At 36.4% G+C, this 24,456-nt stretch overlaps 1 protein-coding gene across 4 annotated transcripts in view; it reads left to right on the top strand.

Moving 5' to 3' along the window:
* Nucleotides 1–24,456, top strand: part of LOC149791475 (uncharacterized) — a 201,556-nt gene that overhangs the window by 3,735 nt on the left and 173,365 nt on the right. The window contains exons 4-6 of one of the 4 annotated variants that reach the window (XM_089970020.1): nt 2,865–2,933; nt 4,382–4,463; nt 5,099–7,671. In XM_089970020.1, the coding sequence (XP_089826146.1) occupies nt 2,865–2,933; nt 4,382–4,463; nt 5,099–5,762 (815 nt within the window). In that variant the 3' untranslated portion in view covers nt 5,763–7,671. Of the gene's footprint in view, nt 1–2,864; nt 2,934–4,378; nt 4,464–5,098; nt 7,672–24,456 lie in introns of those variants that run through there. The other 3 variants (XM_089970018.1, XM_089970019.1, XM_089970017.1) reach the window with 3 other exon arrangements.

Raw genomic sequence — 24,456 nt, 5'->3', positions numbered from 1 at the left:
ACAACATTTATTCCTCTTGAAATATTGTACAACAAAAGTTAAAAGCTGAAAGTTTTAAAACTTGCAAATATGCCTGTGAGAGAGAAAGATTGGTTTGTGACCTAGCTTTATGAGACAAAGAAATAGACCAAAAGGAAATAATTATCCGCACAGAAGTGCAAATAATTTGGTCGTATATAGTTATGTTTCCCTTCCGCGATAAACGAATAAATAACCTGCTGAAATGGCTTCTTCCATTCGCCCGCTTGGACATGACGTTTTGGTCGCTTACGGCTGTGTATCTTGATTTATGTAAAGAAAAGTGGACTGTATACTTTCACCGATCAACTCAAACCTACCTTTTTTCTCATTTCGCTCTCTGATTACTTTCTAAAATAGGCGTTCTGAGTTTTCCTGACTAAACTCTTCATGTTAACCTTAAGACCATCAACTGGACTTAGTAGTCGGTTAGTCACCTTAGAGATTTCATCTTCGAATTGGACTAAAGTAATGAACAGCAGAAAAGACTTCCTTTTACGATTAAAGATAATTCTGCTATCTCAGTACTAATCAGAAATTTCTAATAAAGAGGATGCATCCATTGATGGAAATATTTTCTTAACATTTTACTACAATTCGAAACAATATATTTATATGCGTACATCCATATGACTTATTTAAAAAATATTATTCTTATTAGTATTTTGTTTTATTTAAGCTAAATAAAAATTGTCAAGCGTACATTTCATTTTTGTGAAGGTAAATTTGAGTTCAAACTTTGCTACAAAAAAGAATCATATCAAAAGGGATATATCATATTGATCGTAGCTTTACAAGCCAGAGACATAATAAACAGTTCCTACTGTTGTTCCAAATGTTGACATCACTGCCACCGAAGCAAAGTAAGACGACGAAGAAGAAGCAATCCCGTTGGAGTAATTTAAAGAAGAAAGTCAACAAATAAGAAGAACATAATTGAGTGTGATGTGTTATGAAATCTCTTTGACATATTTCAGAAAATAATAATAATAATGATAATAATAATAATAATAATAATAATAATAATAATAATAATAATAATAAACACAAACTTATGAACTATTCAACATCAACTGCAAATATCATAAATCTTTCCACGTCCATGCCCGGTTCTTACTGTTGGTAGTAGTATAAGCCACTACTGCTGCTTCTGCTGTTTCCATAAATTTTATTCACAAGCCGATAGTGTCGAAAATGGAGCGTGATTACTAGACGAAGAGATATTATATTTATCGATTTTGCTGAGTGGAATTTAGACCCCATTGACGACAGTTGGGGAAAAAATGAGATATATTTTTACAGGAATGGGCATAGATACGCTAATGTCATGACTCACACTATATCCTAATACGACGGACACTTTATTTTGAAATATTGTTCAGAACAGGAAACCGAACCTCTAATGGTTACGACGAAAGAGTTAATGTACAGTTTAAAGATTCCATGAATTATTTGGCTATACCCTTTGCGTGGATTACCTGAAACGTCCGCAATGACAACAATGGATAAAGACTATTTTTCCCACGTTTTCGATACCAAACCTAGTGAACACATCGTAATCTCGCATTTACCTGAATACCACCCACACATACAGCAACAAGCTTGTAAAGCCCTCCCCCCCAACAACAACAACAAAAGGTGCTGACAACCTGTCTTGTAAATAAAAAAATCATAAAGCAATAAAGGAACGAAATACATCTTACAATAGCATTATTGTTGTCAATGAAATATAGTCACTGGGGAGGTAGGTGTTGGGTATATTTCTCTCACAAAGGGACGGTTGTGTGCATGTTGCAGTCCAAGCCCTACCCAAACAAGTTAGAAAAGTTCCACGCCTGTGAGAGACGGGAATATGTATCGAATAATACTAACATTAAATATAGATAGGTAGATGGATATACATATATATATTTACATGTCCTTGGATCGAATCGGCTTTTCCCTATATATATTCGCTACTTTCGAAGTATGTAATGATCTTGAGATGCTGACATGAAATATGCAAATTGTGAAAAGCCATTGGTTTCATTGAGCTAGTAGAACATCTCATGGCACTGGTAGGGGAGGTACCTGATGAGGGGGACGACCTCATGGAAAGGATCAATGGAGTTCATAAAGAGAAGTCTTGCACGAAATAGTGCCGAACCTCAAGGAAGCATTAGGTGAAGAGAGTACTGAACGGAAAGGCTGTGGGTATGGGGCCAACGAAACTCCATTTAGGAATAATCTCCTTTCAGAAGAAACAAGGAAATGCCTGGATCAAATATGGCCTTGTTACTGAGCCCGACTTGAGAACAACGGTTTTTATGGATATTGATAAATCTCAGTGATTCAGGACAACATACAAATTGCATTCTTCGTGCCACCCAAATCCATTCGAAAAGAAACATACTATTCAAATCATACTCACTATGTGTTATTTTTGCAAGTGCCATTAGCATATCTTGTGCAATATTTCCCTCGAGTATTTCCTTTTTGCTTCGGCCGTGAGAAAGCTTGCCAGTAGCTTATCGTGGGTCGGTGGTTCTTTCCGTGGTTTTCCCGGGTTCTTCTTCCACCAATAATACTGGCCGCCATGTATAGCCTATCATGTGCTGAAAAATGGCGTTAAACCCCACAACAACAACAACATCTTGCTTCGGCCAAAGAGGATATAAATTAGTTGGTAGAATTACTTCTGAAGGATCGAAACGTCTCAGAAGGATGCTGACAAAAAATAAAACCTTATAAATCACATCATTGCCAGAAAATAATATTCAACAGTAATTATTAGCATCTGTAACTAAAATTCTGTTTAAAACTTTTAACCTTCTAGGACTTTCAATAAATATGTTTTCTTTTAAAAGAACTTCCGAGCGTTCAAGATACAGGTAAATCTGGGAGGAAGATGCGAGAAGATCAAAGTAGCACTAAAGGTGAGTCTTATTGAAAAATTTAATTTTCCCATTTGGAAAAATTGGATGCAAAATATCACATATTTACTTTTTCAATCGCCCGTCGCAACTTTTGGTTTCCCGTTTGTGCATGTTGACGGTAATGTATTCATCTCGTCTTTGCCTTAGTGCTATTTAAGTACGTTGTTTAAGCAGTTTGTACCAATTTTTACTGTACATTTTTTGCGCTCTGAAACCTTCAACAGTCTGTCACATGACTTGTTTTCTGTAAACCCTTTTTAAATTACCCCTATGAATACAATAAATAAAATGTTATGAATGTATTCACGTTAGCTTCTTATTGCACAATTTTAGTAGTATAAATCAGTATAAATACTTCATGTGTTTTAAGAATATATATATATATATATATATATATATATATATATATATATATATATATATATATATATATATATATATATATATATATATATATATGCGTCAATATTAGAAAACTTAGAGGATTGATTTGGAATAACTCAAAGCCGTATCTTGGGTCCACAAATTGAAAAAAGAGTTTTTCTTAGTTGTCATGGATATGCTCACAACCTATTTAATAAAAGACAAACAAGTTTCCTATTCAAAAGAACACATATACAATACTGGTCTACTACAATAACAAAGTGTAAAAATACGATTCATTGAAATTTGCATAAACATTATAGGATTGTTAGAGACATTGTAAAGTCACTAAGATTTCTCTTGAAAATGTGCCACAGAGAATCATATTATTTTAACATTAAATAATACATGCCACAGACAATTTAAGACAGCAGAGTGAGGGTAGTGCAATATATTGTGTCTGAGGTGATTATAATTTCTGCAAATATACATTTCGTTGACTCTGTTTCGACAACAATAGTAATACGTACATTCTTTTGATAAAACTTCCCATGAAGTGAATAAAGCATCAATATACCATCATAATATTTTTAATAAGTTAGCACTTTGTGAAACATAGCTTTTACATTGCAGATTGACAGAAAGACAGACTGATACATAGACATACAGATAGACAGACAGACGAAGAAATAGAGACAAGAATTGAGTGTGAAGGCACTTATTTTACATTGCAAGCGATTGCCATTTTTATATTAATCACCACTGTTTATATGTCAGCACAGCAAAAGTTTAACATTTTTGATAGATAATAAAAAGGAGGATTTTGTTTTATACAGTATTCAATAGTTCATCCTTTTGTGAAAGAACCTAAGCTTAGGCAAACACTTGCCGTAAATCTCTGCAATACCAAAATATAGAACATTTCTTATGAAAGTGGTGGTTTTAAAAGGAAGCAAATAGTTAGGGTGCGTTATTTAGTATTAATGGATTTATATTTACTTAAGATGTCAATTCTAAATTATATATATATATATTCCCCACTGAGTGAACATTGATTAGATTCCGTGTTTAATAAATTTCAGTAGCAGTAGGTGGCATCATCGGTATAGTCATCGGATGCCTTTCGATGACAGTAGCCGTATTACTGATGGTTGTGTACATCTACAGGTATATCAATTAAAATATGTTTTAATAACATGAAACTGTGATAATTATACCTACGACATATACGAAAAATTTCACAAAGTTTTAACAAAAATCGAAAATGAACAATATCATAAACTTATTTTATTGTAATAATACCAACATAATTTAGAGCTATCATTGTCTCTTCAGCAACGAAACATTTGCCAAAAATCCACGTTACGTTTATTTATTAGATGCAAAAACAAACGCACCAGATTATGTAAGGAACGATGCCGGATTGATTTATCTGTTCGTTTTGTCTCTTATCCAGCAAACTATGAATGATTGTGTAACTTAGTGCAAATTTCGGCACCCTTCAATATGCTTTTATCAAACCGTACGTGGAAAATACGATTAACAAAGATCTAAAGGACGTAAACACATTTTAATATTGATCGGGAACGAGAATATTTTGAATTGCTTTCTATTATGAAGAGTCCAGACAATGCCAAAGTTAATAAGGTTTATATAATTATTGTGATGTAATTTTTCTGTTTCTTATGGATTTGTTGTAGTTTGTTTATTGCCTACTTGTTTGTTGGTTTTGCAAAATATCTTTATTTAACTATATATACATCAATAGATACATACTTTTATTTTCTTATTTTTCTTGCCAGGAGAAGACGTTCGCCTGCGACTGAGCCAAAGGCGCCCCAAAACAGCCAGGTGTCAAATAGAACCTATGAGGGAGCACTGAGGACATACAACATTGCTCGAAATGCGAGCTTGCAGGACACAGACAAAAAACAAAGAATCGGCTCAAACGTCCATCACATTGCACAAACAGATTATGATACCGTTGAAAAGAAGAAACCACACAAAAATGAAACCCAACATATTCCTGCTCAAGGCAATGCCATTGTATGTCCATTGGCCGAATCATTGCTGGATAATGAGAGAATCACTGTAACAACTCCTGGAGAGTCTCATCGCCTAAAACGAAACAGTGACGACTCAGAAAAAAATAACTCATACGATACCTTGCATGATACGAGCGGTTTCTTGCCTGACAGTACCTATGACCACACTAACAAATTTAGCGATGATAACTACGACAGCACAATTCCGGGCACTAAAATAACATTTGATGAAACATACAGTCACACGCAATTAGATCGCACATACAACCGTACAATTTGTACTGGTGATAGTACCTATAACACGACGATATGTTCTCCATGTGAGGATGATTCCAATCCCATTTATGAACTCGCGGGTAATGGTGTTTTTGAAAGAGCCTATGAGATAAAGCACAATCCAGCAAAAGGTGTAGATGTATAATTACGCGTTGTAAACCGGAACAAGGATGAAGTCATTGTTATCTTTTGATAGTTTTTATTTACTAGACCCATTGTATATGAAATAACTTCAAACAAAATACGTCACTAGGTGCCCTTCTACACTGGATTTTATCAAGTTGTCGGAACATTTTAATTCTCATCAAACATTGTATCAGGTTCTTCTGGCCTGACCTAATTAAAACGACAAAAATGGATTGTATTGTTTATAAATATGCAATCCTGGCATGAAATGTCCATGTTGAGACATATAACTAATTAAAGGTGCATGTATGAAAAGCTATTTAATTTGCTTGTGAACTAGGCCCTTGTGCACCTTCACTGAATGACTAAACCAACAGATAATTTGCTCGACTTTCAGACCAAGGTGTTACAAATCTTATGCAATCCGTTGGATGCATTAAACATAATTTAGAAACACGAGAAATAAGTACAGGGTAATTTCCATTTGAAAATAACACAACATATAAGGATTAACAATTCCATTCCGATACAAATATTTCAGACCATAATATAATCTGGTAAAGGTAATATTGTCGCCATCATCACTTCAAGCGTTTGACACCAATTTGAATATTTTGATTTCCTATAGACTTTACATTTAATCTTTAATAGATTCTTCTTGAATGCAAATATATATTTCTGTATTTAACTACTGTTAACATGTCTACTTTGCTACATATTTATAGGACCATCATTGTAATCAAATTGATACGTCAAAGTACTTACAATATCAATTATCTAGCATCTGCAGAACTATAGTAAACTATAGACTTATCTCAAGGCACTAATTATTAAAGAGAATATAGCAAAGCAAACATTAAAAAAGCAAATGTGAACATAAATTTATAGAATTTATATATGCAGTATTACACTGTTTACAGATACCTATTTTGTTGCGATTTCGGATTGTTTTACAAGAAATGTGATTTGAGAATCACCCAAATAGACATTTCAAACCGCTGATGATTTTTAACTAAAAAGGTCCTTCAAGCAACATATAATTACATAATTCTTTTATCCTGAGATGTAACTAATTTCCCACATAAGATTGATAGAGAGATGACGTGAAATTGTTGATATGCACCTTTCGGGCCGTATAATTCCACCTTACACTGCGTGTGGATTTAACTCACTTTACGTAGCTGATTGTTGTATTTTGTGTTATAACTGCCTCTGATTGTACACCCTTTGTACATGTCTCAAGTCTATAAATGAAGAAACGATAACATCAATTAACAAGGAATACCATCTTGTCATTTAACTAATACCACAAATGTCTCCTTTGTTTTCATTCATGTTTTATTTATAAATCTCTTCTAACATAATCAATACACTAATTTGAAGTACGTTCTTGTCAAACAGCTAAATAAGCAGTTGTTTTCCTCTGACGTTTTAATAGTTATTATGTTCCTTGCCAATTTCTTAGTAATCAGTTTTGTGACATTATCAGTGTTTAAATTTTCTTCTATATTTTCGTGTTTGGTAAACAAAGTGTTTGGTGGTTTTTATATTTCTTTTTTCTTTGTAATATGTGTCTCTATATATTTAATAATAAAGAAAATTCATCTTAAGGGGTGATACGTCCATATTATTTGTCAGGACTTTCTTCATTAAGAGTCTTTAACTTCTGAGTTAAATATTTGATTTTCTTGAACAGGAAAGCCTGTGATTAAATGAGCTGAATGCACATGTCTCATTAGGATATTTCCAATGATATGAATAGAAACATTACACACCTCTCTTGTTCAGCATTAATAATAACACCACTATGTGTATGTATCCTAATTATGTTAATGGATGAAACGTTCTTGGTGTGTAAAAGGAATTCAATTCTTGTACTTCATGGTTTGTTAAATGCTGATGACATCTTTGCAAACTATGACTGTTGCAATCCAGCTTGCATACATACATACATATATATATATATATATATATATATATATATATATATATATATATATATAGAGAGAGAGAGAGAGAGAGAGAGAGAGAGAGAGAGAGAGAGAGAGAGTGAGTGCTCGAAAGATTGAAAAGTACATGTTGAAGGATGTATATTTCTTCCAGAATTTGAGAAATGTAAGATGATCAGTAGACATGTACATAAATAGCAAATAGGCAAATTCTGAACGGGAAGGAAGAGTAAGAACACAAAGAGGTACAATGTTAGCAGAATATGATTGTGGGGATAAGTTATAGTTTTATAACTTTAATAATAAACGCAAACTTCATTTAGAACCAATATCTGAAAAAGTTCAGCGCAGGTAACAATCTGTAGACCTCAAACGTACCTAACCTGTGATAAGTTTCACTGTAAAAGTCGGAGAACTTGACTGATAATAATAATAAATTTGAAGCAGTGTAGATTTCAAAATTAAATTAAACATACCATGTATTCCATTTCCATCCTCAATATAACACTCCGTAATAAACTTAACAGATCGCTTCACTAAATCTAACAAGATGAATCCCAATGACGGCATGACAGAATGATTTGAAGATATTAAACCCAAAACTAGATGAACTCAAACACAAAGAAGAAAAAATATAAAACTGAATTGAACCAAATGCAAAGCAATTCATAGCGGATCAAAGCCGATCCGTTTAGAGTATCAGAGAGAAGCAATCTAGATCGCATTATATTATTCAACCGAAGCAAAGTAGGTAGTATGTCACCCTTACTACAGAGACAACTCATGCAAGATGGAAATGTTCAAAGAATTACTATTCGAGACGACATGATGGTTTTCAGTATATTCATAATGTAAATGAACAATTGTACCTAACGATATTGGGTTCTGCTGCATCCGAAGAGATATATTTTATAGAAATATTTTTACACTAAAAGTTGCTCGATATTTTTATGCAATTTAGTTGTTTGTTTGTTAGTTTAACATTTCTCTTTCATTCCATTACATTTATTGTAATGTAATAGTGTTTACTGGATTTGATGTTGTCCATAATTGAGTTCATTTCTGTTTGAATTAATTTATATTTATTTCCATTTATATAAACAACTTAAAATAGACTAAGTATCCTCTATGGGTAAATGATGCATTGTATATATTTGCTGACCTTGTTCCAAAATCAGTGACAGTTTTAGTAAACAACTTTTTTACTTGTTTTTATTATCCTTCTCAGAGTAAGTAACATTAAATTGAGTAAAGGTAATGCATGGACTACGTGACATCAAGCATCCGTTAATTGATAAACAAACTTCTATTTTTCAAGAAGGATGTACTCTGTTTTGCGTTAGTTAGTCTTGTAACTGACGCTATGATAAAAATTTTATCAGTCATACCTTAAACTTTGGGGCGTTAAGTTGTTTTATTTTGTGTCCAATTTGGGCTGAGTTGGTATTTATTCAAATTATTGAAATTCAAGTTATTCGTTTCACTGGAAATATAAAATTGCAGTGATAATTCTTGGACAAAGACGTTTCCTGGAAATTACACAGAATTCAAAAACTGGAATAATATTTTCTGAACAAGAGACTATTGACACATCAGTACAACGCTGTCTTTTACAGACTTCATTGCCTTCCATCTTGGATTTCATTGGGATTTGAACTGCGTATCACTTAGGACTTTCGATTCATAGGACTTTTGTTTTCTTTTTAAATTCTTGGATTAGTTTTGGATTTTTTTCGTAAAACTGTAAGGGCATAGACTCGTAACAATACTCCAGTACCAGTAATTTAGAACAAGACGCTTGTTTAAAGCCCAGAAGGGCTGAATTACAACTGTTATATGTTATCAGATTATGACATATTTTGTGACAATAGTGAATTGAATAAGGGGATAAATTAGTGTGATAACATATTGCTATGTCAAAGCTAACCGTAAGTATTAAACAGATGAGACACTTGAGATTAGTAATAATGGCGAATATCACAAATGTAAAATGAAGTTCACATTAACGACTAAATGTTTTCTTGAAACAGGGTAATAACAACCTTTAGACTAGAAGTTTAGGTAGGCAACACATTAGCAAATTAAATGAATGTTAAAAATCTTTTAAATAATTTAGACGAATATCAACATAGTAATGTTCTAGTTTTACTCCAGAACCTAAAAACCCGAATCTATATATGATTTTTATTCTCAATATGATTATCAATCCAAACTTCAAAATAAATGTATTGACAGAAAAAAGGAACAAAAACGAGGTTGTTAATTTACTGTGTCAGTCACTACAAAATCATAAAATTTTGAAAAAGTTGAATCACAGTATGACAATTGTTAATATATGGACAAATGGAAAACAAAACAACAAACTGTCCAAACTATTTTATGGTGGTTCTCTGGATTGGATATATGAAAGTGACCATGTAAGAAAATCTAGAACAAGTTAAAATCTGCCTACGTTAATATGATTGAACTAATTGTGATATATATACGGATTCATGTTACATCTTCACTGAAGCAAACCATTTGTAATAATATGAAGAAGACACATGTTATGGACAGTTTGTTTAACGTGCTCCAAGTTGACAAAATTATACCGGGTGACGTTAAACACGAATAACCGATAAAAACTTTTGTAGACTACGAAATCTTATCACAGTGAGTGTGCCAAGGTCTACTATTATCACAATGAAGATGTTTAGATAGTATCATCATCAGATGCATAACATCAAAAGGAACATGCTCAGATCTTGTCATGATAAAAGTTATGACAGCAAAGAGGTACATTAGTATATTGTGATACAAGATTTCTAGCTAATAAAACAATCATGATGCATCATATACATTTTAAAATGAGACAGTTTTAAAACTAAATTACGTTTTAAACGTAATAAATAAAATATCAGAGCCTAAACGTATCTATGTTGACATGGGATGGAATTGATCCATAGAAATGTCCTTATTTGAGTGATTAATATACACATCATACACAGTATGCAAATTCGGGACAAATGGGTTTACTTAGAGTAAAATAACGAGAGTGTTTGTGGTAATCTTGAATGATGTCTAAATCAAGCTGTAGTAAATAACATTGAACCTTCATTCAACATAAGCACCAGGATCAACAACTCATAACCGAAGGTAAAATGAAATTACTGAAACGTTCAAAAAGTATGAGACAAAAGTTGAATCAAACGAATAAGGACCTGTTAATTGGCCAGTGAACATTTAAAGATTAAAAACAGTTTATATTTCATAAAATGCAAGGAACAAATTTGAAAATTATCTGAAAGCACATGCTGTTAACTCTGTTTCTCTTTCAAAGAAAACATTTCGAATGATATAGTAATTGTTTGTGCAAAACAATAGCTTTTTCTATTCCGAGTGTAGTAAATAGTTATGCAGTGCAATAGCCTTACTATTTAAGCGTAATAAATAACTGGGACCACAAAATATTGTGTGATACTGATTTAATGAAACCTTGGAAAGAACACAAAAATGATTGTCGTAGATAGATCAAAACATTTACACTTGGTACACAGTTTAAAACAAATTCGTTAGTAACTTGCCAATCTATTTCAAAACACGGATGTAATGCACTAGAAAAAGCTTTGCTAAGCTGAATGACTAAAATTGAAACACTCTTGAAGATGAAACAAAGTTAAGAGTTACACAGGCAATAAACGACAATAATTAAACATTCAACTACATCATTGTTCACAGTGCTTACAAGAGACGGCATACATATCTCGTATGTTATCTACAAAATATACAGTAGAGAAAATTTCATGTTAAGCAAATAACAAACATGTAATCGTTTAACAATTTACATTCATACATGTTATGTAGATCATTTTGTTATTCAGCTCGTTGTGTATGTGATCGGTGGTGGCGGATGGGAGGAGACGGGGGCATGGTTATATCACGTGATGTACACTTTGCTTTTACCATTCTAGAATTTCGACGTTCGCAGTTGCTTTTGCAACACCCTGCTGTTGTTTGTGCTCATCAGACGAAAAGCGTTTATCAGTTTAATCACATCGTGGCAATCGTATGAAGAATAGCTTTCCACGTTGTTTATGCAAACAGAAGTAGTGCGTCACTGGTTAGAAAGCCGTACTCCGATCATCTTCCGACCATGCCCATTAGATTACCCTGATGTGACTCTAAAGAAGACATTTCTCTCACATCGTCTCTGCATGATACAACCTTTCATGCAAATAAAGCACAAAACATGGACAGTCACAAACCAACATCAACATAAAATGTTTCGGTTATTTGGATCTTGATGATATAATTTATATGTTGCATCCATTCTAAGAGTGCGAGCTACTAGGGCACAATCCGATGTTGCTATTGAACGATATTTCTGAAAATGCATGTATAACTGTGCCCTTCAGCATATCCGTCTGTGTGGTGGGATGACTAATGTAGGCATTCACAGGGGCCTTGTCCAGCTGGTTTTAAACATTTGAGGTCATCTTGAGCAGTGTCCATTGTTAATTAAAGCATAAACAACAGAGACGAACAATTTATACCGAATAAGGGTTCTGCATATTCTAAAAAAGTATAGATATTATGCATAAATAAGGTGTATATTTCATGTAGCATGCGACTCTTATAAGCTTCATGAATATATCGAACTAATGATCAGAATTAATCAGAGATTGAATTTTTGTATTTCTCAGTACAAATTTAATACGGAGTGACAAGCAAAATAACAACAGACGGTATATTATTTACATACGGTAGTACATAGTCAATGGGATTTCCAGTGTTCAAAAGTGCGAAAGGCACTTGGGAAATAATGTAAATTTAACATGGGTGACGTCAAGGTATTCTACACTAGGGAAACATAGCAACAGTTACAATTGGCTGACCTTAATCGGGCACTGAATTAGTTACAGTGTTCGAGATAACCTCAATACGGGCTATTGTATTTAGGTATGAAAAATATCATGCGAAATGTTTATAGGGACAAAAGGGTTATAGGGACAGAAGGGCTTTATAGGGACAATGGGGACAATGGGGATTATAGGGACAAGGAAAACATGCACAAACAAACAAATACTTATACAACACAAAGACAAAATAGTTTTGGCAGGAGTAGAAGAGTATATTTTGGACGCATGGGAGTAATCCTGAAAATGTCCTTTGGGGTTTGTTTGTTAAAAGCAGCATACGGAGCATCGCACTCTTTTTCTCTTCTTCAAATTTTGACAGCGAGACCGTGAAAGACGCGCTAGTAAGCCTAGTCACCCTACATTTTCCTTCTCTTTTAAATAGCACTATATGTTATCTTCTTTACAGCTCAGGAAACATTCACACATATAAAGTGTTCGGGGCTTAACAGCATCCCCAAAATTAGGTAAACAACTCCACATGTGTTCACATTTTGTTATGAGAACATGTGAATTAATGAAGAGAGACACTGGTATATATAGTCTATGGGGCAGATTGAAACTGATTGACATGTTTTACCAATCCAAACGCAAGTTATGCTATTCAGTCAGAAGTCCAGTAAGAAGAAAGGTGCGTGTGATGTCAGTGCAGTATATAGGTATGCGAGCTTCGTGCGCAGTAAATTGATGAGGCATAGTTTCAGCATATCTGATACTAATACGGCGATGTAATGCGGTGCACCTGCGATAGAGACAAAGAGCGATGGCATGACAGCTACCAAAACAAGCACAGTCATACGTCCATAAGAGAGGGTTTAAATTAGATTTGGTCGATTATATTTCTTCCTTGCAAGACTTTATACTGGCACCAGAACCTTCAACGCCTGTTTACTAAAGGATTTTAGACTGAAGAATTTGAGATATGTTTGTAAGAACAAGCTTTTGTCATTCACCAGGAAAATAAAGTACGAAGGAGAGGAAGGACAGTGGAAGTTTAAACGATGACGGTTTTATTGGACATTGTGGTAGGGGTAAGGTATCTATAACAAAAGAAAAATACCTTCTGGAGCCAAACATTTCAACCCAGTCATCACTATTCTTACTCTGACCAGCACTGAGATGTCGGCATCAGCAGCGATCACTACCAAATCATTCACAGGTGAAGAAGGACTTGGCCGTGGTAAGGGTATATGGAAATTTAAACGCATCGCGTCCAGTGCCTGAGTAGTTAAAGAAAAAACACCCAAGGGTCCTTTTCAGGGGCCACCCACCTCTCTCGAAAATAGAGACTACTCACAGATTGCCAGGTCATCTACAACCTAAATCCCTTTTTCGCATCATGCTTGAAATGTATATGTATATGAGTGCAAGCATATAGTTCCTTATTATAAAAAGCAAGACCAAATTACACTTACGTTTGCTTTCTGGTATATTTGTTTTTTGAAAATCACAAAAAGTCACATCACTTCTTCTTTCACTCTCTCCTTTTCCATTTAAATGTCTTCTCTGACACGGGTTCTTCATCTTATTTAATTTATTTTTGTCTCTTCTTGCCTTTCTGGATGAAGATGGGTTCTAAATCTATCGCCTCTTCCTCTTGTTTATTTGGTTTTCTTTTTATTTGGACATTCTGGCGACCAATGTACTTTCCTCTGACAATGATCTCGACCTCTGTCTCTCTTTACTCCCGTCTTGCTCTGACGTTGTGGGCATCGTGTAGTCCAATGTACTTTTATCTGACAGCTAAAGTATGTATCTTGACTTTAATCTCGAAAGGAGAAGTAGTCAGTCGTCTTTACTATAGTAAACTTTCATATGACGCAACTCAAAGCTCTAACTAGAAGCTCGACCTGTGTTGGTTCTTCCATCTTGCTGATTGAGAATGGAATAAAAGGTTTTAAGGCTCGACAATAATCCTACATATAGAAGCCCGATGCGTGTAAATCATAAAGTAATGCAATTCTGCAATCACGATGAAACATCTGTCAACCAGTAGCATTGACAAATTGCTAAGACTTATAATAGAAGGATACAACGCTCATTGAAAATATTTAGAGCTACGTCTCAAACTTACACAGTGAAGTACGAAGTACCACAATGAAACCACAATGCCGTTCCAAATAAGACGATCGCATGAGACTTTCCATATATCACGATATTTTGAAGTCACACGTCTGGATTTAGTTTTGCAGCCCAGCAGAAATGGCATCTTCCAAATTCAAGATTCATCACGTTCAGCAATCCAAAGACAAATTGCAAAGCTACACGAAATATGACCCTCAAAGCACCAAACTCAGGGTCGTCCAGACTTAACAACGACCAAGACCAGATGTGTTTAGTCCGAGCCATCGCCAAGGGAAGAACATATGCTTACATGAACTATAAGGCACAATCGAAAAGATCCTTCGAAAATCGGAACGATCCAACAACGCAGAGAGCCAGAACTCATTTTTAGCAGGTAGACCTATCCAAAGACACGGCCTGTAAGAAATGCAAAACTGCAAAGAGCCTTAACTCCACGCTACACGTTGAAAGTGCACCCTCAAGCTGTACGTGGGCCTTTGATGTTTTAAGGGCGCGATTTCCCAGTCTTAAATTACAGCTATCATCATATGCAACATTTCAATGCCATTACCGGAATAAGCGCATTACTCGGATATGATTATTATTGTGAGAAATGAGATCATAGTTATATCCATGAGGAGCAACACATTCAGTTCAGAGAGAAATGTCAGTGTAGTGTAGCCTCTAAACCCTGCCTTTCGGAAGGAAAAATCGAATCCATTGCTCAAATTGTCACTTCATTTTTGTCAGCCCTACATGTTACCAGCAGTATCTAGTGCCACAAGGTTCACAGCAAAAACAAACTTACCAGTTCCTGAGATTGTACTTGTGGACATATCATACGCATTAATAATCCCAGAGTTTTTGGAAGAAAATAACCGTGTCATGTCTGTCATCAAATCGTGTGTTTGGAACATGATCAAAACAGGAGGATGAAAATAAGAAAGGGAATTTGTTTGTTTTTTATTTCCAATGCATGCAAGAGACCAGCATTTCCACTCTTAATTTATACGTGACACATCAAACGTGTGAGAAGTTCATCCAAGAACCTATCGTTTTTCATTTCCTCCGCTGTAGCAAGATTTCAGGAAGAAGTGAAAAAATCTTAAAGGACCGAACACGCCTTCCGGTTATTTCGCCACATGTATCAACAACACGTAGAGCCAAGAGGACATTGAACGTTACGGAAACAGTCAACGTTTTGCTCCGATGATGGCTCAAATTTTTTTAGGATACGATGGACACTTTCGTCTGAAATACTATATAGAACAAGGCACCGAATGCAATAAAATCACCATGAATGAAGTTAGAATCATCTACATGAAAGTACAACAAGTACAATGTAAAGATTCCATAAGCTGGTTACCCACGCTTTTGTGTGGAATGTTTAAAACGTTTGAACATGACAGAAATGGCAAACGGATATTTCCCGAACGTTTGCAATGCGAAGTCAATCACCGCGCCGTCCTGACACGTTTGCCTACTTATTTCAGGAAGAAATATTAAAATATTGTTGTTCCGTTGGCGTTGTTGTGAAATATTGTTGTTCCGTTTGCATTGTTGTGAAATATTTCAAGAATTCTTTATGGAACAACCTGGGATTGGCCTTATGATGAAGCTTGTACGCTCTTTCCATTACTTGTGGGAGAAGGAAGACAAATGGACCCAACATGACAGAAACGGTGGTGGAGGAAAAAACAATTTGAAACGGATGCCTGACCCATTATCCCCAACGTTAGACGAACTATGAATTCTTACAGCGCACAATGGAAGAATTGTACGCGAAAACGTACCAATGTTGCCTATAATTAGAACACGAAAGCTACCTATTGCTTGAAATGTGGGAGCACGAATACAACATGCTTTTGAAAACCTGAGTTTACTTGCATTGTGAAGAGTTTATATGGAGAACGAACGAATGCCACAAAGCAGTTAACGAGAAAGGAAAATAAATCATATACCTGGAGGTGTGTTTGCTGCATCCGTTCGAATGCAAATATCGCCACTTCTCAGCAGGACACCAACAACTGCTGACGGTACACATGTACGAGAAAATCTTCGTCAAAACGTAGGCTTGATAAAATGCAACGTATTGCCTCTCACTGGCTTTTACCATCCAGCTAAACGTAATCATTGCAAAGAAAATTTGATGTTTCGTTTACGTCTTACCTGTAAACATGATCAACCTTGTCATCACACCTAGAAAAGGTTAGCCTTGGCAGGAACGACGGTCAACGTGGAATTGTTTCGTATTATAAAATTAGAATATCAGCTATAAGACATGACTGAATTTATCACTTTTGAGAGACAGCAAAATTCCCAAAAGGACGACGACACGCAGGTTATGTCGATGTCATTTTGAAACCAAAACAAGAATCTGTTGTATAACTTTCATGTTGCCAGATTTCCTAAGATCAGGTCAAATGCAAAGAGGCGCGACGCCTTTTCGACGTGTTCTAAGTTGATGCCTTCCTTTTTGATTTTTTATTCATCTGCTTGACGACAGGTTCAAAGAAAGTTGTCTGTCTCACCATCGTAAACATGACTTCATATAAATCTTTTCTCCCAGCCATATTATTCCGTGCCCTGTGCAGCATCAGGCGCGAAAAAATTGTAAGTCCGTGCCCGTGTCATATATGCTAGCCTCAAAAAATTTTTACAATGGTTTAAGGTGACAGTGAATCAATTACTTCAAGGCGTCATTCATGAGTCATCCGACCAAACGGATTTTTGCAAAACACAAAATGACCTTGCCACAATTGGTAGATCTGAGAATCGACACTCAAACCAGTTTTGAAACCTTGAGAGAGACGCTCTCTCAGTTATCATCTTTTGTTCCATTCTAAATGGGGTCATATTGCTGGATCATGCGCCTTCAAGAAAAACGCCATCTCGCAAAAGTCTTTCCAAGAAGAGTGGCACTTACAGGTCACATCCCCAGAAACAGGAAACCCCAAGAAAACAAAACGAGAGGCATCTCTGTCCGAATACAAGCCTACTCTACCAAACCACGATCATCGTTGACCGTGTCTTTAGCAGTTTCTTCGACATCGCCAATGCTCGTGAAGCAGCCCAATCCCGATTTAAAAACGTGTCTTTCCTAATTTGATGAACAGATGGAAACCTGTTTCTAAATGAACGTCACCAACAACATCGAACTCTTATTCCTTTCTCGCGGCAGAGGCGGCTGCTATGAAACTTCGCTCTCCAAGACCAAGAAATAGCGGGAATGTTAAATGTTTTCTAGATTTAACAAGGCAATAACTATCCAGCATAAAAGTCCTTAGCCAGATAATTCCCTTCAGTGCTTTTTGTCACCCAAACATATTGCACACCACCAAAACGCTCATGCAATAAAATGAGACCGAAAGCCTGTCTAAACATTTAGCCAACCATTGGGAGGTGTTGTCGATACTGCCGAAAGCCTATACATCCTTGCATTAACAGCCCATAAAGAAAACATCAATACCATGTGCGAATTTTGTTTCAATATCTTGAATGTGTGCCTAAGACGCAAACCGTCTTTTCTGCCAACTTTTGTTGTGTATTGTGTCCTCGAAACCGCCATCATCAATTTGATTTTGCAGCAACAAAACAAGCAATTTAGGACAATTTTACTCAACAGCTGCATCGATTATGTTCTACGAAAATCCTCCCCGAAATGATTCCAGTGACAACGGTATCCTTGCAGCCAACACCAATCACCCCAAAAACATCAACAACTTCGTTTGGAAACTCCTTTGATCTAGAGTGAATCCTAGGAAAGCAGATCCTTGAATTCTGAATAACTAATTTTACTTACCTTTAGCGGGAGACAGTTCCATGGCTGTATCCCAGCAATATCCTATGTTCTTTCCCATACAACGTACCTCTGGCAATATTGAGTGGATCACCAAGTGAATTAGGATGTCACGTAGGTAGAGATCATGTATCCCACACTAACCCTAAACATTTCTGAAAATCAAACGTTTTCGACGTCGATATCCTGAACGCGCAAGTGCACGAACAGTTAGACAAAAACAATCCAAAGGTATTCGAGCAATCCTTACCTGACACTCACACTTCCATGAGACATTATTTGAAAGCTCAATATTTTGTTTAAACAATTGCTTCCATGTTCGATGAACAGTTTAGCAAAACCCTAGCTATACATAAAAAAATTTGTTAAGATCGAGTACCACTCACGGTCTGGACATGTATTATTCGGATGACAAGCCTTTGTTCATTCATCATCATCATCATCATCATCATCATCAGTCTCATGATCTAGTGTGGTCGCTGAGGCACTGTGCTGCTGAACATCTGACCAGTTCCCTCCACTTGTCTCGATCATGTGCCAATGTCCGTGTCTCCGCAAAACTTTTCCTGGTCCATTATGTGATGTTGTCAGTCCACCTTTTTCTCTGTCTACCTCTCCTTCTGCCACCCTGGACGCTGCCCTGCAGGACTATTGTGGATAGGCTGTTGGCTCTAGTGACATGGCCATACCATTTCAGCTTTCTCTTTTTGACGGTGGTGAGGAGGTCCTCATATTGGCCGACTTCGCGCCTGATGGTGTTACGCACTTCTTCATTTGTGATGTGGTCCATGTAAGAGATGCCAAGGTTGGTTCTGTAGCATCTCATTTCAAGTGACTGGATTCTTCGTTGTAATTCTGCTGTCAGGGTCCATGCCTCACATGAGTACAAAAAGACTGAGATGACTAGAACTCGCAATAGTCTGAGTTTAGTTTTCAGACAGAAAGTCTTGCCTCTCCAGATGGGTCTTAGCTTTGACATAGCTGCCATTGTTTGTGCTGCTCTTGACACAATGTCTGCACTTGATCCCTCTTCAGTGATTATGGAACCAAGTTATTTGAACTGGCTCACCTTGTTCATTACGATCCTTAATTGTATGTTACTTTGGATAGAGTCGTCGCTAACGGCCCCAAGATAAGCATCAAAATCAACAAGGATTGTTTAAGAATTTTAATATACCTTATCCAATTAAACCTAGGAATGAATCTACTCCGATGTGATGTAGTATAACATGCTGATAATGAGGGTGGAAACACGAATCGTGTTCACCTTGAGATGTGTACATCGTCAGTAAGTCATATATCGACACTTTCAATATTGGTACACAAGGAGATCTGCGACAAAATAACCCATTTTCGAAAGAAAACGTCAAGGTGAAAATAAATCTTCAGATCATATTTTCTAACGATTTGTAAATCATTTATCGTGGGTAGTCGACAATAAGGACACGGTTTAAGAGATAGGCTAACTCTGCGTTTTGTTCGGCGGCTCCTGTCTTACAACGGATGATGATCAGAGGATTGCACTCTTTAAAAGATGCCACTTTGAAAAAAGAAAAATTATTTCTCCGAATTGTCAAAAACACATCGACAAAGAAATTCCTGAATAGAGAACAACCAAACAATGTGTTACTTCAAGCTGGAAGAAACGATTTGGCTCACAGGGAGGCTCATATATATTCGCTTCAAGAAGCCGATCAAGCTTTCTTCTACATTCACGCCACAGCAAGAACAAGGCCGAAAGAGGACGCGATACTCATCTGGAGCTCAAAGAAAGACTAACAAAAGAAGAAAAAACAGACAATTACAACGTTTTTAGTTACTAAGAACATGATGCACTGCGACTCTTGCAAGTCAGAACTGGATATGTTTGCCTTGCCACCCATCGTGATGACTATTCAATGTTCCCGATGGGCAGATTTGCATCACGTCTCGCCTTTGATGGCCTCAGCCCCCACTGAATTTGAAATCAAAGAACAGACTGAAGATTACATCGACCTGGATAGGAGTTACTTGTACCTGAAAGTTCTGAAGACAGACGATAGCGCTCTAGGCGTCAGGCAGCAAATGGATAGTAGCTTTTATGGTGGATACGGAACTCCTAAAGTAACCACTATGAGAAGTTGACGAAGTTTCTTTTTCGCAAACCTTAAGTACACTTTGCAGGAAAAATTTCTAAATTACCCGGAAGTAGGAAAATTTAAAACTCTAATGTTCAATTCTGATTACGAGAGTGACGAACACTAAACTGGTAAGTAGTGAATCACGTAATACATAACTGGGTTAGATATTATTGTAAGTACAAGCCTGGCGTTCAACGTTACAGTTGACGCTTAGAGTATCCCGCCGAAACCCTTTCCTCTCCACCACTGCTCGGAATACCGATGACGAGGGTGTGGGCCGATTCTCAGTCGTAAAGTAACTCGATTGCCCCGATGAGGGTTTACTCAAAGAACCGTAGTGGCGTAATGCTTCGCATATATTATACAGAATCGACTATGATGAATATGTGTATGGGTCAATTCCCACTCATCTAAACAATGATGTCACGTGGGGCTTATCTATCCGAAATCTGTCAAATTAGGTAGCATATATGCCACGCTGTAATGTGTGTGGGGTTGTTTAATTCCCCCACCAGAAACGTTTGTGGGCATTTAATTTTCGCGCATACCCAGAGGGGAATATGATACCTAAATCCATGGCAAATAAGTGAGGTCATGCTGCCCATCTTTGACTAGTTAACATCCAAAGAATGAACCGTCTGCAGAAATTGTAGAGATCCAGATGCGCCAGGAATAGGCTATTCAGGAATAGGATAAATCACAAGAAAAAAGAAAGAAGAGGAGGACCAAAAAAATTTGATACTACCTCATCAGGCAATGATGAGATAGTATCAGATAATGAGACAGATATGTCGGCTGCAAGGCCAACCCTGTGGTAATGGCACCGCCACAGTGCCAGCCACCACAGCATTGGGTCGTTGTTCCCGAGACTGAGAACTTGGATCTAGAGTTAGAGCAGCGGAGGAAAGAGTTGGAATCCACAACGACAACAACCACGATCACCACGATATCCACAGGCGCATTCAAGAGAGTCTAAGGAAAGAGTCTTCAGGATCCCTCAAAGGGAAGATTGGGATTCTGAAGCCAGTCACTACCCATCATCACTAATCGTCGTAGAGGCGATAACTGGAGGGTACACAGTTTATGTGGTATTAGGCTTGGGAAGTATGGATATTAACCAGATGCAGTGGAGAAGATAACAGCCCTTTTTGGAACCAACATATCAAGTTGCCAAAACATATTGTACGTGTATGAGTTTTTATTATTCCCAGAAAACATAACTTTCCCTTATTCAAAATGTGTTCCTAGATGAGGGTTTAATGATGTGCCTATAAGCACCTGCTACCTTTGCTTATATGATAATATGTATGTGTGTGTGTGTTTGTGTGTGTGTGTGTGTGTGTGTGTGTGTGTGTGTGTGTGTGTGTGTGTGTGGTTTGTTTTTTGTGATTGTGTTTCATTAGTTTATGTCTTAAAATATTTCCCTTCTCAAGTATGTTTTAGAATGGAGTAGAGTGTGGTTTATTTTAAAATAGTGTGTTGGTTTGTAAATAAGTGAAGATAGTTTCTTTTAAGATCATGTTAGCATCTCTTTTGAGTATGTGATACGTGTTTTTGTGTGGGGAATGTTTTCTTTTACATTCGTGCTTCAGGCATATAAAGCTAACTACCAGTATAGATACCATCGTCGATCCCTAAACACATAACAAAATTACTTTTGACTTAAAAGAAACTTTGCTTTGGATGCTGGACATAGAATATGTTGTAGAAAGGATACAGAACTACTGATGGTACCCTGTCACCCTAAACTATGTGAAAACATGTACCAGTCCTAAATGTAGCCAGGAAACTTGTCAAAGAGGCGATGGAGGAGGAAGAGCTGACGATGAAAGGATTTTTAATATTTCAAACTGTAGAAAGGAAAATGCTAAGAAGGTACTGGATTGAATAGCATGGGCAATATATAAAGAGAATAAAGGAATGCATTGATTGGTGTTACCCAGCCCCAATTAGGTTGAAATGGGAAACATATGCTTTAAACATAGCTGAGAACCTTGCAAGAAAAGTTGTAAAGTAAGAAGAAGTAACGATCAATGCTACCTGTGCGAAGAAGAAACATAAAAGAGATGATAGAAACATGAAGACTTCAATCGACTGAATAACAAATGGAATAAAGTCCAGGACAAGGTTAGATCAATGGGGTATAAAAAATATATAGCTGAGCACGGTAAGAAGAATATAAATTTCCTGCACAGCCTGAGAAGATGGTGGAATAACTGAAGGAAATAGGCCATTCGCAAACCTCGATAAGATATACTCTTCTACCCTTGCAAACAATTATGTTTTGTTTAATTATTTGTTCGGTTCTGTATTTTTTGTCCTTATAAACCCTCTTGTCTCTATAAAACCATTTTTTCCTATAAACATTTCGCAGAGCGTTTTTCATACCTACGTACAGTATCGCGTATTGAGGTAAACTCCAACACTGTTACTAATTCACTGACCAGTTGATGTCAGCCACTTGCAACACTGTTGCGATTTTCCCAAGTATCGAGTGCCTTGACTTCACCCATTTAGATTGTTCCTTTTTTGCCGGGTTAAATTCCCACTCCGAAATTTACATTGTCCCCCAAGTACCTCTCGCACTTTTGACCCCTAGAAATCCCATCGTCTATATACTACCACATATAACTACTCGTCAATCATCCAGTTAAAGGTTACAGTAGAGCCATTTAAATTTTGACAAGTGCTTTCCTTTAACTTCACCGTCATGCCCATTTTTTTACATAAACATTTTACCCAAAAAGTTGGAACTCAAATAATCACTAATGTATTTGATGATATCAATTTTATCTTTAAGAGGTTAATCTGATGTGTAACTGTAATTCACAACTTTAGAGTGTCTCCACAAATGACTTGTTGTCTAGCTGAAAGTTTCATTTTGCAGTTTATTAATACTATCTGCAGATAAGCATCCATGACTTCTATAATCCTGACGTTATGCACCACCTGCACAATTTGAAGGTTTACTTGTGAAACTGCATTCATTGTTCATCGTTTAATTTGAGATTAAACTTTCCGTAGTGAATTTTCATTAGAGGTTTTAAACTCTGCCTTTGTCAAATACAATGGTGTGTTTCGGGCAACAGGAACTACTATGTCATCTTTAATTGGGCTGTCACTGTTTTGTTTTTTATTATTTTAATATTTGTATGTGGTTTCCTAGCTGTTTTATTAGTACAACTGACCCTAGTCCGAAAAATCAACCCACAAATCCGTGTTGATACTGATGGACGATATGTGGGTCTGATGGCACCTGTTCATTAAAATGTGCAATTTCTCTCCATGGAAATCTTTCCGGCACAAACATGCGTACACTTTAGACACATACCGGTGATTGGTAACAGTCATATCAAGCGCGAAATTCCAAATGGCCACAGGACATATAGTTATGCTATTCCAGGTGGATTTACAAGTGCTCTGGAACTATAATGTACATGTCATAAAAGGAACCCTTCAGCCGACGGTAGCTTCATAGCCACGAGATGTACCGGTACGAGTATAAAACGAACACCTAAATTTGCATGAAGATACTTGCAGCTATTAATGAATAGGTGATGTTTGCCCCTCACCCGAAAACCAACATCATCACGGGTGAAGTTCTGATTAATCAGCCTAAACAGACCCCATTAATATTATTTCTCACGTCGTATTCAAATTTAAACAACAAAGCGCCGACATGGCGGCACGATTATCCTTTCCGCTGCCATGCGTGTACACTACCCATTCTCAGCAATCCCTTCCACGGCACAAATGACCTAACCTACATTTACTTTATGCACTGGTTGTGATGAGCTTATTTCTCCTCTCATAATAATTTTATTATCCAAGTTCCGTGTGTTGTGCAGAGTTATATCGACTTTTCCACGTAGGAGAAGTTATAAGT

Source organism: Sinohyriopsis cumingii, chromosome 9, assembly GCF_028554795.1.
Source record: "Sinohyriopsis cumingii isolate HCF-2022 chromosome 9, ASM2855479v2, whole genome shotgun sequence".
NCBI lineage: Eukaryota > Metazoa > Mollusca > Bivalvia > Unionida > Unionidae > Sinohyriopsis > Sinohyriopsis cumingii.
The sequence above is the reverse complement of the archived record's forward strand: the minus strand, read 5'-3'. Positions and strand labels throughout refer to the sequence as shown.